The sequence below is a fragment of the Epinephelus fuscoguttatus genome, linkage group LG14 (genome assembly GCF_011397635.1).
Source record: "Epinephelus fuscoguttatus linkage group LG14, E.fuscoguttatus.final_Chr_v1".
Lineage (NCBI taxonomy): Eukaryota > Metazoa > Chordata > Actinopteri > Perciformes > Serranidae > Epinephelus > Epinephelus fuscoguttatus.
The window spans coordinates 24,427,879-24,443,154 of NC_064765.1; the positions used below are offsets into that span (position 1 = coordinate 24,427,879).

Below are 15,276 nucleotides of genomic sequence, written 5' to 3' on the forward strand. Positions count from 1 at the left end.
AGATATAGAGGAAGATATAGTTTAACCTGGGAGTTGTGTCCTCCGAGCACATTGACCATGACCTCCATAACAGTCTCGTGCATGCCCAGTATTCTCATTAGGTTGGGGTGCTGGTAGAAGACTTTGTTGTTCATGATGTCACTGGAGAAGAGAAGACACAATGGATACATTCACTCAAAAGTTGAGCTTATATCTCAAACATGTTTAACACGAGTAAAGTTCCTCTGAGGAGACCACAACCTACCCAAGTCCATCAATCATGAGCTTCTCTTCCTCTTTCCCCATACGAACAGACAGCAGAGATCTGATCTGACCGAGGGCGGCCAGGAGGTTGATGGTGTCCTGGACCGAGGCAGCACTGATGGTGTAGGTCTTCCTCATGGCCCGGAGGAGCTCCCCGATGCTGTCATACTGCCTCCTCAGTAGGCTGAACATCTTGCGGACCAGCTCTGAATCCAGGATGTGACACTCCTGAGCCCAGCTGACCATCGTCTGAGAGATCAACTCCTTCAGATTAGCTGGGAAGGAGGTTGGGTAAAGATGATTGATAGGTTTCCTCATAGAAAGAGCTTTTTTCATGGCAATTAGTGTATTTTCTACAAACTTTCAAATGGATATTTTATTGACTTAGAATGTCTTAAACATGTTCTTGTGACCATTTAAACAAGTGAATCACCTCTGACTGAAGACTGACTACCCTCTGGGTTAGATATAGTATGTCTCCAACTTGTGTTTTTTTCTTTTTTGAAACAGCAAGCCTTTGCATGAAATGCTGAAAGGGCACTCCAGTTATTACCTACAGTTTCACAAACGTAGCAGAGGTTGAGATGTCCTGACAACTGGTTCAAAAACACTGGATCTTGCACTTCCAATGCAACTCATGACATGAAAAATCACTGGGATGGCCCTTTATCATTATACATTATGTCATAGCAGTTAACACTTACTACATGTGATTTATTTTATGGACTCAACATTGTTTTTTGCTAGTCACACATTATTTACTGTAGCATGTTTACACTGCATAAATTAACAAAGCGGCTAAGAAACTTTTTACATCTCATAGCTTAAGAAATTACGTTATGTCTTTTTTTTCCTTACTTATCATTAGTTAACGTCGATACGTCTCCGGACAGAACAGCACTTTTGAATTTCAGCCTGCCTGCACGTTTTTTCAGACTAACATTGTTGAAGCTGTGGTGAGAAGTTAGCATGATGAGATGCCCGACCAGGCAGGTAACGTAACGTTTTGTCTCATAACAGCATCTACACATGGCATGTGCTCAATCTGTTGTCCCATGTTTTCTCCAAAATCCAAAATATTTCCACACTGCTGATTTATTCCCGAGTAAATAACAGTATCCTCATCGTCATACTCTTGACTGCTTTTCATCTGCCTACCGCTCTTTGACAGTGACACAGACACAAACTAAAAGCGTGCCCTAAAGATGACAATATGGATTATATGTTTTCACTTTGTATCGATGATACTGGATCATTAATCATGGAATCAATATATCGATGCAGATTAATGGATCGTTAAACCCCTAATTTTTCCTCTTTCCTATTTGGACCCTGCACAGAGGAGGGTCGCCTTGTGCAGGAGCACCTGCGCCTCCCCCACTGTGATCTCTTCCTCACCTCTCGGGCTCTTCTCGCTGCTCCCAGTTTGGCTCTATGAACCCCAGCATCTGCTTGCAGCAGACAAACCGGACTTTTTCTGTCACGGCAGAGGACGCAAGAGCCTGCCAGATGATTCTGGTTCGTAACTGAGAGAGTAATGTTAGACTGTTTTACCTAATGTACAAGCAAGTAAGCTAACGTCCCTGGAAACGATGCTGATGAAAGCAGCAAGAGTGACTCAAAGCAGTAAAGATTTGGGCAATAAAAAGAAAACAAGCTGAAAGACGCTAAAATGCTCAGTAGAGAGGAACTGCAGAGCTGGATAATAATTCTCTGCAGGTTCATCAATACAAATGAGCTCAGTGACATGACACACAGCCATGTGATCAATTGTTACGATGAAAATATTGATTAGTGCAGCTTTAATGTTGCACAGTAAATATAGTGTAGTATCCTCCTACGCTTTGCTGCTTTCGGAGGCTATCAAAGCTACATCATTACTATAAACTTATAATACAGATTATATTAGACTGACGTTAAAAGGTCCTTTGCTCGACTGGGTGCTCCTTTTATTCCCAAACTGGCTCTGTGATGCAAATAAGACCTTGAGCACACACACAAAAAGACACATAGCTGCTTCAAAGTCTTTCGCGTGGCTTAAGTCAAGCTAATACGACTGCACACGTGTATTCGTCACCTCTATGAGCCCCAGCTTCTGAAGGAGAGGCAATCAGCTGTGTTTTAATGATGCCAGAGTTTTTTCTGTTCTCTTGGAAAACAAACATTCATTCATGAAAAGGCACATTTTCAGCAGAGCGGAGAGGAAACCCTGTTATGTAACGGAGTACGCAGGGGAAGTGGACACAGTATTAATAGTTCTGTACAGTACAATATTTTGCTTCTGTGGTTAAAGTGAGACATTTGTTTGGACAGCTCGTATGTGGGTTACCCTTAAGGCTTCATTAAGGCTGGATCAATATGGAGTGTGGGTGCGGATGTGCACATAAATTTGTGAGTCTGGGGTATGAATACACACAGCAGAGAAAGACGTCAATTAAACAACTCAGAACCATAAAATATTGAGCCATTTATACGCCATTGATTTTCTTAAAAGTATTGCAATTAGGTGATTGTGTTTTTAAGACCCCTGCGTCTGTTTGGTTGATTACATCTGTTGTTTTCCCAAAGACTATTTGATGCAAGGCTGTCAATCACTGCAAGTGTGTGTGTGTGTGATGGGTGGGGAGCCAGCAGAATGTCACAGTCAGCGGTAACCGATCCTGCCACCGAGAGTCGCGTGGGTGTCAGAGAAAGGGCAGAAGCACCAGCTTGCTCCAAAATGAGAAGCGACATTTCTTCCTCTCAGCCAAGATGCTTCACAACACCTGACTCTCATTCTGTCACACTCTCAAACACGCCCGCTCGTTCCATCCCTCTCTGTTTTGCTCTTGAATACACCCCTCCAGCACTCTGCCCTCGCTACACCCAAACAAACAAATCGGACCAGTGCAGTGTTACGCTGATGGGAGCCAGCGGTTTTTCATGATGTGAGGGTTCACACACAATCCCCTGTGCGCTCACACACACTTGTGCGAGGCAAGTCATCATGTCTGAGCATTAAATGCTTCTGGTGGATAAACCATTCATCAGAGGAGGAAAACGACTTCTGCGCTCCTCTTACTTCATCCCCGTGAAATAATGGCAAAGACGACGGCGCCTTTTGTATCTTCGGGCTCTCACTGTGCAAAGAGGAGAAGTTATAGCTGCAGTAACAGTGCGGGATATATCATGTCATTTTCACTCTGGCCATCCTCCTGCGTCCTGGCAAACCCTCCTCTCATATAAGATTTTATTTTGGTTTTTCAACATATATACCAACTGTCACATACACTCCTCACACACTGTGCCCACAAAAATATACATCTGATTCCAAACAAAATAGGACAAATCATAAACTGTATCAACATGACCAAACATAATATATACTAAGCAAACGAGTTCAGTGGTTTGTGACCAAATATCTGCGAAACATTTCCATTGAGGGTGTCTACAGGTATCAGACAGTTAAATGTAATGCTTCTTAAGACCTTCTGAAGACAACTTTTAACCAAATTTAGGACAGATATTTGGACAAATGTTTTCAGGCTTCACTTACTTAAGCATGGCAGGTAAACACTGCAGATAAGTAGTATATATATGGTCTTGTGAAGAGGTAAGTGTGATATAGGAATATGGTTATTAGAGTGAGATAAGTCAATCTACATTTTGCCAACAGGTAGGTGCAAGTATGAAGTAAAATGACAGTATCATAGTTTTTAAAGATTTATAACACTTGAAATATGGACTTTTACATAGAAAGGCTTAAATAATTTTCATGAAAAGAAATTTAAAAAAAGGATAATGAAATTAGATAGAATGTTTGTAGTAGTGAAGACCTCACAAATTTAAATATACGACCATTTACAGGCCTTATGGTTGTAACACTGAATTTAAGACATTTGAAGACTGTTTAGGGAGCTGTAGACACCCTGGCATCCGCCTCTGCTGTACATGGAGTTTTGTGCTAACTAGCATTATGTTAGCATGCTAACTAAAATGATAAACATTGCAAACATTATCTGCTAAGAATCGGCACATTTGCAGCATTGTCAGCCTGAGCATGTTAGCATTCTGATGCTAGCAATTAGCTCTGAGTACAGAGCATCTGGTTTGGCTTGTCGGCTCTTTGTGTTATTGTACATCCTGTGTTTGGTTGTCAAACATGAATCAAAATATATTTTTAAATTCTTTTCATGAGCTAAATTTTATATTTACTGGTAAAGCAACTTTCATTGTTTCTCAGAGGCTTTTGGGAAACTTGGGAAACATGACCTGCTCTCAGCCATCCTTACCTTTTCCCTGTCTTTTGCCAATAACTATGGAAAAATGTCTGTTTTGTTTGGAATGGTGATTGCAAATAAGTTTATCTTGCAAGTGCAGAAAGTGGACTCTGTACCCCAGTGTTTTCAAACTTTTTGTGCCAAAAGCAAGGGCTAAGGACAAGCCAAAATCTCAAGGCACACCTGTATTGATATCTGAGCATAACAGCTTCTATAACATGTGTCATTACTCTTATCATGACATGAGACAATAAAATTAGGGAAACCTTAGTACCTGTCTAAGGTTTCCCTAATTTCCCTAAATTTATTTATTTTCCCTAAGTTTTTTTTTTTATCTTTTCTTTAGGTGGTAGCTTGTCCTCCCTGGTGTTTTTTTTATAATTTGCTCTGTGCATTGTCCCACTCATGGCTTTCTCCTTTTAAATGTTATCATCCCTCACACTGGCTCCCAATCAGGGCTTTTGATGTGTCACACACTTGTAAATCCTAAGCATAAACAGCAACAAATAGGCTCCCTGTGAAGGTTTTTTAAATTAAATCAAATTACATTTTTTAGCCAAAGTTTGCCTCTTTTTCGGAAATTAGTGTAAAAATTAATTCATAACTTTTCAAATAGTCCCTGTTGAATATTGCCATAATAATGTGTGGTTATTACAAAATGGCACACCATGTGAGAACCACTGCTGTGCCCACATATGAGCTGTGGTTGAGACCGTGATGATAATAAAGATAGAGGAGGTGTGTTCGATAAGACCTGGGGCCCTGTAATGAAATTCTTCCAGAGTAATGCTGTGTTCACATGGAATCTGACAGACGTGAGACGGCAAAGAGGATATCATGTTAGTGGACAGGAGCAGGACGGTATAATGAGGTGAGGCCAGCAGGCAATATCAGCGATGGTAACAGTAGAAGGCTTTGCTGTTCAAGGTAAAAATATTTTAGCTTCCTGTCGTCCTCCATCATGGAATTTACAACACACATCTACACACTTTTGTACTTTGCTATGTATTTCATTTAACTATGATTGTTTTTGTTCATATTTTTGTCCTTCTCTCAAAAAATAATAAACACATATTCTAAGAAAGCCAGACACTACATCTTAATTTACTTCACCAAAGCCACTGGAAGGAAAAAAGATGAACAAACATGGCCTCCATATCAAGCTTCAACAATAGCGTACAGTATATATAATCTCAAAATGATTCAAAGAAGAAACACTTTCAGCAGATAAGAGAATTCGCCCGCAGAGATTGTAAATTATTCCACTCCCTTCTCTCGCTTTCTGACGCCTCTAGCTGCCACAGAAGTCGATGTGACGCTCCTGAACTGCAGCTGCCATCACACACCAGCCTTCTAATCAATCAGCCCGTACACATCAGCCTGCAGAGACCGCCGCCACCAAAGCACTCTTTTAAGGGAAATACAAACTCCCCTATTTTCATCCAGCATGGCTCCTTGGAGATCAGCGTGGCGGTCTCATGTGCTCCACGTCAGGGTCACACCAAATCCCCACGGAGAGATTGCCTTTCAGCATCACATATTTCAGCCCAAATTTATCCATGTGCAACTTGGCCACTTCCTGTTGCCAGCATTGCTTTTAAGAATAGACAGGGGATGGTATGGTGTTGGTCAATTTCTTAGAGGGGGTTTCAGAAGCAATAAAATACCCTGACTCACATTGGTTAGTCTCTATCTAGGTAATTAAAAACACACATCTTGTTTTATAGCCAGAGCAGGGTAATTCTCAGAAAAGGTTATAAATAAGAGAAAGCTGCTGCCATAAATAGACACTCACGCTAATAAATAAAACCCAAACAGTGAGAGCAGTTTCACAAAACACACGCTGCTGTCCATATTGAAGACCAACACAACAAGCAGACTGCGTTTGCTACCAGTTAAGTCATAACTTGCAATGATCCACTTGATTGGTCCCTCACACAGAGTGATACTTGAGATAGAAAATTAGATACAGCTTGTTCTGCATTTATACTGTTGTGGCACCGTGGTTATTGAGTACTGTGATTGAAATGTTTTTTTGTTCCGGTGTGTGTGTTGACGATTGTGCCGCCAGGCCCGTGCATGTCCCTATGTGTCTATGGGTTTAATCAGGTGAAGGATTTGGTTTTATCACCGATGTTTTTTCCTTTCATCGCTCCTCTCTCATCTCCCCGGAGCGGCAGACGGAAGACGCTCTTCACTCCAGAGCCTCTCCTCCACACCGGCTCCATATTACCATAACGAAATTGAAAAGAAATTGAAATGGAAATGACTGCCACCCGGTGACTCAGTCCACATGACACTGGCAGACAAATAGAGGCAAGATCGAGGGTTCTGGAGCTGCAGTACAGGAGCTCCTGCTTTTAATTCTCGTCTCCCTCTAAGCTAAGAACACACAGAGAGAGAGAGAGAGAGACCGTACAGAAAGAAGTGAAAACACCATAAACAAGCAGAATTCAGCGGAGAGTAAAGTGATAACTTGTGTGTAAGAGCTTGTGCTTTTATGGGAAAATAACAAATATTGCTCAGGCAGTATAGCAAGAGAACAACTTCAATGTCAAAAACATTTTTCTTGGCAAGTTTTGGAGACATGGACTCAGAAATAAAATCTTATGAAGAGTAAAAGGTTCCTAAAACTTTAAAGCTTCAGAGTGTAGAATTTAGCGGCATCTATTGCCAGAAATGATGTATAATATTCTTAACTGTGTTTTCATTAGTTAACAATCACCTGAAACTAAGCATTGTTATTTTTGTTAGCTTAGAATGAGCTGTTTATGTCTGTGCCCTCTTCCACAGAGTCCGCCATGTTGTTCTACAGTAGGGGTGTGCCATATCATCTCATTCACAATAATACCGGTATAATTTTTATTATCATATGAAAAATTCATATCGTGATACTCGCGATATTTCGACTTGCTGACATATTGATGTCATACTGTTACCCACGTCAACAACAAGCGTGACTGTAAGCTAAATTTTTACAGACTCCATGGTGGTTCTAAAAAGAGGAGAAGCTTCAGTAGTGTGGAATAAACTGTGGCGTCCTGAATGTTTTATGAACAGCCTCGGACTTCTCAGACTCTTTTACCACTCAGAGGGAACTCAGGCAGCGGCTCCTCTGGCAGCAGCACGTCTCTCCCTCTCCTCTCTCGCCGTGTACACACAGGAGTTGGCGTCGTCAAGTGATTTTGTCATAAACCTTTGGTAATCTAAACTTTCATACCACTTGCCGCTCGACAAAAAAGTACATATATGTGAACGTGTGATAGTTATCATAGCATAACTTCCTGACACAGGTCACAGCGTGATGATTAGAGGAGAGATGGGAGAGCATAAAGGTCCAGGTGAGAAAAAAAAACAACTCAATCAATTATAGCTGCTGTGCAGCGATGGGTCGGGTCCGGGCATTTTTAGGCAATTCTGAGCAACAAGCAGAAGAATTGGAAGACATTTAGAAATTTAGCAGCACAATCTGCTTTTTGCATCAGCTGAGGCTTGAACTCACAACCTCTGAGACTAAGAATCAATTTCTATCTCACTGAGCTAATTAGTCAGTGACAATTCATGTGTAGCTTCACAAACTGACTAAGCCAGACGTGCGGGTTTAGCAGCCGTCCATACATGGAAAAGCAGATTTCAAACCACTGTAAAAAATTCAGTTATCGAAACAGAAATCTGAAAATACACATATTGCATCTAGAGAGCATGGAGATGTTGGTAATTTATTTTAACAATGATTGATTTGCTTCATAAGTGAAAAACTGATGTTTAACTAGTTGAGCTATGTGCAAAGTGAGAAGCCTCAGATGGTTTCACACTGAAGTATTGACACTGGATCTTTGTGCAAAGTTTGTTTTTTTTTAAGCATGAGAAGGCAGATTTTCTAGCAGAAAAAAGACTTGAAGATGCTGCACAGTGATCAGTCACGCTCAGGCAATTTTAAGCAATAAGCTGGAGCACAAGAAGATGATTACATTACAATGTGGATTCTGCACCAGTTGAGGCTCAAACCTGCAACCTCTGGAACCTAAGATGTCATCTACCGCTCTGAGCTAATTGGCAAGTAGCAACTCAACAGTGGCTTCACAAATTGAGTAAGCCATTCACTGTTCACTGTAGGAAAGCAGCCATCCGTGCATGGAAAGGCAGATTTGAAACCACTGTAAAAAATTCAGTTATTAAGACAAAAATCTGAAAATACACATATTGCATCTAGACAGCATGGAGATGTTGGTAATTTGTTTGTAACAATGATTGATTTGCTCCATAAGTGAAAAACTGATGTTTAAAATGATTTCCTTGGAAGAAGAAGAAGAAGAAGAATACCTAGGATTACAATAGTGTCAATAGCAGCTTAGCTGCCCGGACCCTAATTATGATTTTGCTAAAAGAAGGAAATCACCTGTTGATTTATATATAAAGATCTCAGGGTACATTTTCTTGTTGTATTTGAGAGCTGTTTAAATGTGTAATTTGTGATAGATTTTATTTTGTTGAACTATTAATATTGTATACAGAATCTGAATCTCACTCTGAGTTAGTGTTGTTGTTTACAAACAAAAAAATGAGAGATCCTTTTTGTCTATATCACTTAATTTTCTGCGATTCTATGTTCTTAAATTAATAATAATAACATATATTTTTTGTTATTATTATTATTATTATTACATATCTGCATATAAATATTTAGAAAATAAATGTAATATATATATATATATATATATATATATATATATATATATATATATAATATTATTTTATTTTTTTTCCCTAATTTGTCATATCGTCAAGAATATCGTTATCACAAAAATACCATGAAATATCGTGATATTATTTTAGGGCCATATTGCCCACCCATATTTTACAGTAGCCCAGAATGGACAAACCACACACTGGCTACAGGTAAGGCCATTCACGTGTTTGCATTCTGGGGTTTTTGCGTAGTTGTTCTCTGACACACAATCTGCATACACACTGGACCTTTAATGCTCATTGTTCTTGCTGCTGTTTCGGTATGTAGCTACTACTGGATCAACTTTCTAAAAAATTAATTTAGATCAGAAACTAAATGTGAACATGTGCACGAAAAAGCTTTAACCCACATCCTCCAGTCCAGTCAGAAATGTGTTTGTCACCCGGGTAGACTGATACAGGAGGTTCACTGCATCTTCGCTAATATTATGAAGCAATAAAAACAGTGACTTCCTCACATGGTGCAGCTTGTTCCTTCTCTGTGGGCTCCTCCGCTTTGTGAGCCTGGCCTTTGATCTTGTTCACCAGCATCATGAGGCGGCCTCTGATCGATGTATCTTGCTCGTATTCATCTTCCTCCATAGGGATCCCTGCACAACACAAACACAAACAGCGCACAGAGCATATTACAGCAATACCTCTGCTCTCCCCGTGGGGTTAGTACGTATGTCATGTGAATGATGTGTGGCACTGGATGTGCAGCATCTCCTATTTCTTGGCAAATTTCAAGTTGTTTTTCATTGTGTTGTATGTGGAGGGTGGCATGGCAGGTCGGCGTTACTGTATGTGGTGTGGCTGAAACTGCCATTAGATTGGTTGTACCACAGAGGGCTGAGCAAGTCAATTATTTATCAAAACATCAAGATGTCAGAGCAATGTGAGATGCACTCAACTATAACTTCTGTGCCGGGAGATAGAGGGAGATGCAGAGAAGGAAAAAGAATTTCTGAGAGCAATGACTCGAACAATTCAGCGGACAGAAACACACAACTTTATATGTTTTCTATATTTTCTATTAGATTTTCTCCATGTTAATAATTTTCCACCCACGCTGCAAGTTCATGCTGCCTTTGTAAAATGTCTGTAATAAATTCTACAATCAATAGCAGCAATATAAGATGTATCTGCATCAAGTGAAATACAACAATGCATGTTTCATGATAAAGATAAAGCTGCTCATAAATGTTTCTCAAGAGCAGCATCTCACCACAGTGGAGCTGCAGCTGGTTGTGAAAATCATACAGTTCCTCCTGGATGTCTGTCGGACACGGACAGTCCTCGCCCATACTGAAGGTCAGCAGCATGTTGATCTAAAGTATGGAAACACAAGAAATGCATAAACAATGTCTGGTAATTCTTCGTCTCTCTGATCCCTCTCTTCTTTCAACAGCAATCGCATGAACATGATGTGATCTCATTGTCGGATTCACAAGAAAAAACAGCTTAAGTGGCCAATTCTCCCTCGGCACTCACAGACCGAAGGACACTATGACAAGTCATTAAAGTAGCTGTGAAGCACTGAACTCCATCTCCAGCTGTGACCCTAAAGGGCTACTGTATGTGTGTGTGTGTGTGCTGGCGCTCACTGGAGCAATGACACCACAGAGAAGAAGGATGAATTCGCCTTGAGGCTTTGTTCAACACGCACAAAAGAGAGTGCTTGCAACATTTGAAGAGAGGACCGGCGCTCATTCACCCTGGGACCAAAATGAAGGAATTTTTCATGAAGCAAAAACTAAAAAGGGAATCTGAGGATGGGGAGAGAAATTAGCTATGTATGTGGAAAATTACTGGAGTTATGTAACAGCTTCCCCTCTGAATTATCCAGTTTCATGCATCATTTGAAGCAGTGAGCCTCCAGGCTTTCTTTTTGGTCAGTTGTCATAGAGTGATGTGTGCTTTACTGTAAGATCTAACTGATGCACAGCTCCTGGTATCGACTCTCTGTGGCTGGTTTGCACCTGAGCATCACGGTGGTCACATGGCAGACATGTGAGAGTCGTCAGAATCACCTAAACAGAGGTGCGAATTGTTGTGAAAGTGCTGGGATAGAGATGTCAACTGCACCTTAAGTAGGTGAAAAGAGTTGTTACTGTATCATTATTCCCCACAGTGTGGAGTGGCAGTCTAGAGTCTTACCTAAGACTTCATCTTAAAGAAGCAGAAGTACATTTCTCCACTTGAAAATGTACATCTTGTTACACATAAGAGAGTGCATGATGTGGTTTTCATGATAGGTAGATGCTGTTTCAGTATCTTTCATTTGTACAATTCTGGCAGGTTAGCATAGATCAGTGGTTATCAAAATGTTTAAACCACAGATGATGATCAGAGCTTTTCTCAGGAGTGTGTGGGAGTGTGCAGACTGTGTTTGAGTGACATCTTCCTCACTCTCCAGTGGGCTTTGTTGCACCTGCTGTGGTGGTACAAATGACACCTTTATTTTCATCTTTCTTAGTGGTGCATGGAGTCTGCCCAAGCTCAAACTGAGCAGTGGTTTAATGAGCCAGGATGCGCGAAAACACCTATGCAGATGTGCAGGGCCTTTAAGTATGCTAACGGAATCGATGTAGTTATTTCATTCTGTTTAAAATGTAAAAGTTGCTTAAATTTTAGGTATTCACGGGCAAAAAACACCAATGTGACATCATGCCTCGCGTTACTAATAGGGAGATGTCAGTGTTTATTGCTTATTTTTTCCATTTTCCATTTCCATTTTATCATATACTATATAGATAAAACATAAAAATGTAGTTATTTAAATGTTGCCTGATTCCTGAGGCAGAAAATGTACAGCTAGCACAACAGACAACTAACCTTTCGCTAAGCCCCGCCCCTTTTTGATGGTCTGTCAAGCTATCGCAGTAAGCATGGAGCCCACACTGTAACTAACTGCACTCCCTAAAGAAAAATTATCATATTTTTGTAAAAATGAAACAGTGATTCCAGAGAGAAGCAGACAGAGGGCTCTACAGTCAAACAGACAAAGATAGTTAGAAGCTAAAGCCGAACTATAGGCTACAGATCACAGTGTAAAAGTGAACCACCACATCACTGCTGATCGCCACACAGGACAATGAATATAAAGGGAGACTTTGCCCATATTGAACCAGCTGTGTGGCATCCCAGTGTGTGCAGATGAGCGGTGCTTGGCTTTGCCCCCGTGCTGCTGGACTGTCAAGGATCTCCGGGGGAAGTCAAACAACTTTCATCTGTTTACAACACGATGACACAGAGCTGGTTGAATATCAGCAAAGTTTCCCTGCTTCCCTTCACTGGTTCCTGTACAGCAGGGTCTGCCTTTTTTCACTGTTATAATCATTAAAAAGTAAAAGCAGCATGTGTATACATTCAGTAGGCTATATCTTCAGTAGCTAGCTAGCTAACCCTACACTTTTCAGGGTTTGAGTTTGGTTTTGGAACAACTGTTAATACACGACGTGGCCCAGGCACAACATTTAGCTCCAAATCCACAAAACTGAAAATGAAGAAAATCTGAAACGACTGCATTAGAGTCAATGGAGCACAGCTGAGTTGTTGTTGGACCCTGGTCTGATCTGGCCTGATGCTACATTATGATTAGCCAGTCTGTGGGGCGGGACATAGCGAAGGATCAATTAGGTAGTAATCTCTATAAACAGGTATCTGTATGTATGTATGTAGAATCTGTAGGCAACAGATGCATGGGCCGAAATGCAATCTTAGAACCTGGCGGCTATCGTCAAAGACAAAGAAGCTTTGATTTAGCTGTTTTTTTTGTTTGTTTTGTTTTTTTTATTTGTCTGCAATCCTATACAGATGTTTTTTTAAAAAGATTAGCCAAAATGCCTGGCACATAGAAGAGTGAGTCTTGGCCCCCAGAATATTGGCCATTGCCCCCAGAGGCTTATCCTCATCAGACTGATACCCAATGAGTTCGGAGACTGATTAAGTGGTGACTTGAACCTACACCCTGAACTGGTTTGTAAGTACGATTACCTTAGTGTTTCTAACCACCTTTACCTCCCACCCAGCAGCCTTAAGTCACCTATGACCTCATCTCACCTGCTCTTGAGGGGGCGATCTAAACTCTTTGGTCTTCTTTGCCGTGACAGCAGCCGACATGTTGAGGGCCAGCATCAGCTCATTGTAGCGGAACTTCTGGTTGTACTGCAGCTTGGAGACGAAGCTGTCGGAGAAAGACACGATGGCCTCGATTCTGTGCTTCAACTCGCAGTCGCAGAAATAGTGAAGCAGCTCGCACATCTGGGGAACAGACAGGGGGAGGAGACAGACAACAAATACCGTTGCATCACTGTTGCGCACCTCGATGCAGCTGGTACGAGCAAGTCTATTAGGAATACATACAAACAGCCATATGGCTTCACATCATTCCACTTATTAAAGAAACATTTAAGAGATCATTTGTTCAATATGAGACAGAGCCATTTCATATCTGACTGACTCCTGAATGGGTCTATTACAGTGATAGAGCATGGGACTGAGAGCACAGCTGTGTTCGCTTTGGGAATTGACACGTGTAGATGGAGATGTTAATTGATTACACATGTTGTGGTGATTTGTGTCAGTGGTTTACACTGAGGTTTAACACATATACAATGATGATGCCATATCTGTTCATACCTGTCGTTTGACGGGCTCAGGCAGCCTCTTCTCCAGCAGTCCTTTCAGTGGCTGTTTAGCCTCTTTGGCTGCCTCCTCTTCTCCAGCTTCCACCGCCTTCTCCTCAGCTCCTGTGAGCCCTTCTTTGTCTGTGGCCCCTGAGGACCCCTCCTCACGTGCCTCTCTGAAAACATTGGGGTCGATGAGCAATAAGATCTTATGGACATCCTCGCTACCTAGCACACCCATAGTCAGCAAGGTGCTGATAAGTTTCAAGATTGGCACAAACTGGTACTCCACACCTCCTCCTACAGGATCTCGGATATGGGGGCCTCCACCCTGAACGGCCTCAGTCAACATTGAAATTGCTTTCTCTTTCAATGCGTCCAGTGGGATCTGGGGACTATAGAAATGCTGCTCCCGTTTGGTGCTGATGAAACAGGGTGGAGCAAAGTTGAGGCGGGGTTTGAGCGAGGTACTAAGCCCCACCCCTGGCGGGAGGTGCTTTTTTGACGCGTCGGAGAAGAGACGAATGGAGCGTGTCTCAGCCGTGACAGGAATGATGAACTCGTCTTTCATCATGAGCCGCGCCTCTTTTGCCGTCTCCAGGTGCGTGCTGATCAGGACGTTGTAGAAGCCCTCGCGTAACATGCCCGACAGGTACTGATTGTCAATGGTGTACAAGAGCTGGGATTGGTCCAGGTGGCTGCAGAGGGCGTGAGCCACACGGGTGTTGCCCAGAGCGCAGAGGGCACAGTAGAGCTTCAGGGTGTGGTAGTGGAACTTCCTCATGTCCTCCTGCTCAGACAGCTCCATGATGTCCACACACCTTTGAAAAGAAGGGAGAAAAGATCAGCAAAATACATACTGATGTTCTGTTTCAGGCTATTTAGAGGACAGACGGGTGTTATTTACCACACAAGACACCAAAATAAAAGTAGACAAATGTTCCCTCTCTGTGGAGTATACCTCATGTATGCAAATTCACGCAAATAGAACTAGAGAAGTTCACACGGTTGGATGCAGATCTGCCTCTGTCACTCAAACTGTATTCGTTGTCTTGTGTGCTGATGATACTGGTGTTTCTGTGTTCTGAATTTCTATTAATGTTAATTAACACAGAAATGTGCTAGGTTGCAAATTGGTAATCGAATAAGCTGTCTCTTCATATAAAGACAGTTCATTTTATATTTTTGCAGCTAAAAACAAGAATTACTGCAGAGACAAGGCGAAGATAAATATAGATGGTGTACCCGTCACTTAACTATCTAGCACCCATCTTTTAGGTGTCTCTTGTTGTAGACTTAGTTGGAAGCAGCACATTGACTTCTTCTTAAAATATATTGGGATTATTTGCAAGATGGGTGCCATGACAAACCCAAAAAGTTTTCTTATGCTTTACTATAGCTTAATATATCCATAT

The 15,276-nt window shown here is 41.5% G+C and overlaps 1 protein-coding gene across 12 annotated transcripts in view; it reads right to left on the reverse strand.

Annotated features, from left to right (window-relative positions):
* Positions 1-15,276, reverse strand: part of LOC125900452 (ryanodine receptor 3-like) — a 157,059-nt gene that overhangs the window by 58,878 nt on the left and 82,905 nt on the right. For all 12 annotated transcript variants that reach the window (XM_049595456.1, XM_049595457.1, XM_049595447.1 and 9 more), the window contains 6 exons: positions 13,875-14,682; positions 13,296-13,496; positions 10,459-10,561; positions 9,710-9,841; positions 245-518; positions 27-141 (listed from right to left, as the gene is read on the reverse strand). In XM_049595456.1, coding sequence (XP_049451413.1) covers positions 27-141; positions 245-518; positions 9,710-9,841; positions 10,459-10,561; positions 13,296-13,496; positions 13,875-14,682 — 1,633 coding nt within the window. The remainder of the gene's footprint in view (positions 1-26; positions 142-244; positions 519-9,709; positions 9,842-10,458; positions 10,562-13,295; positions 13,497-13,874; positions 14,683-15,276) is intronic.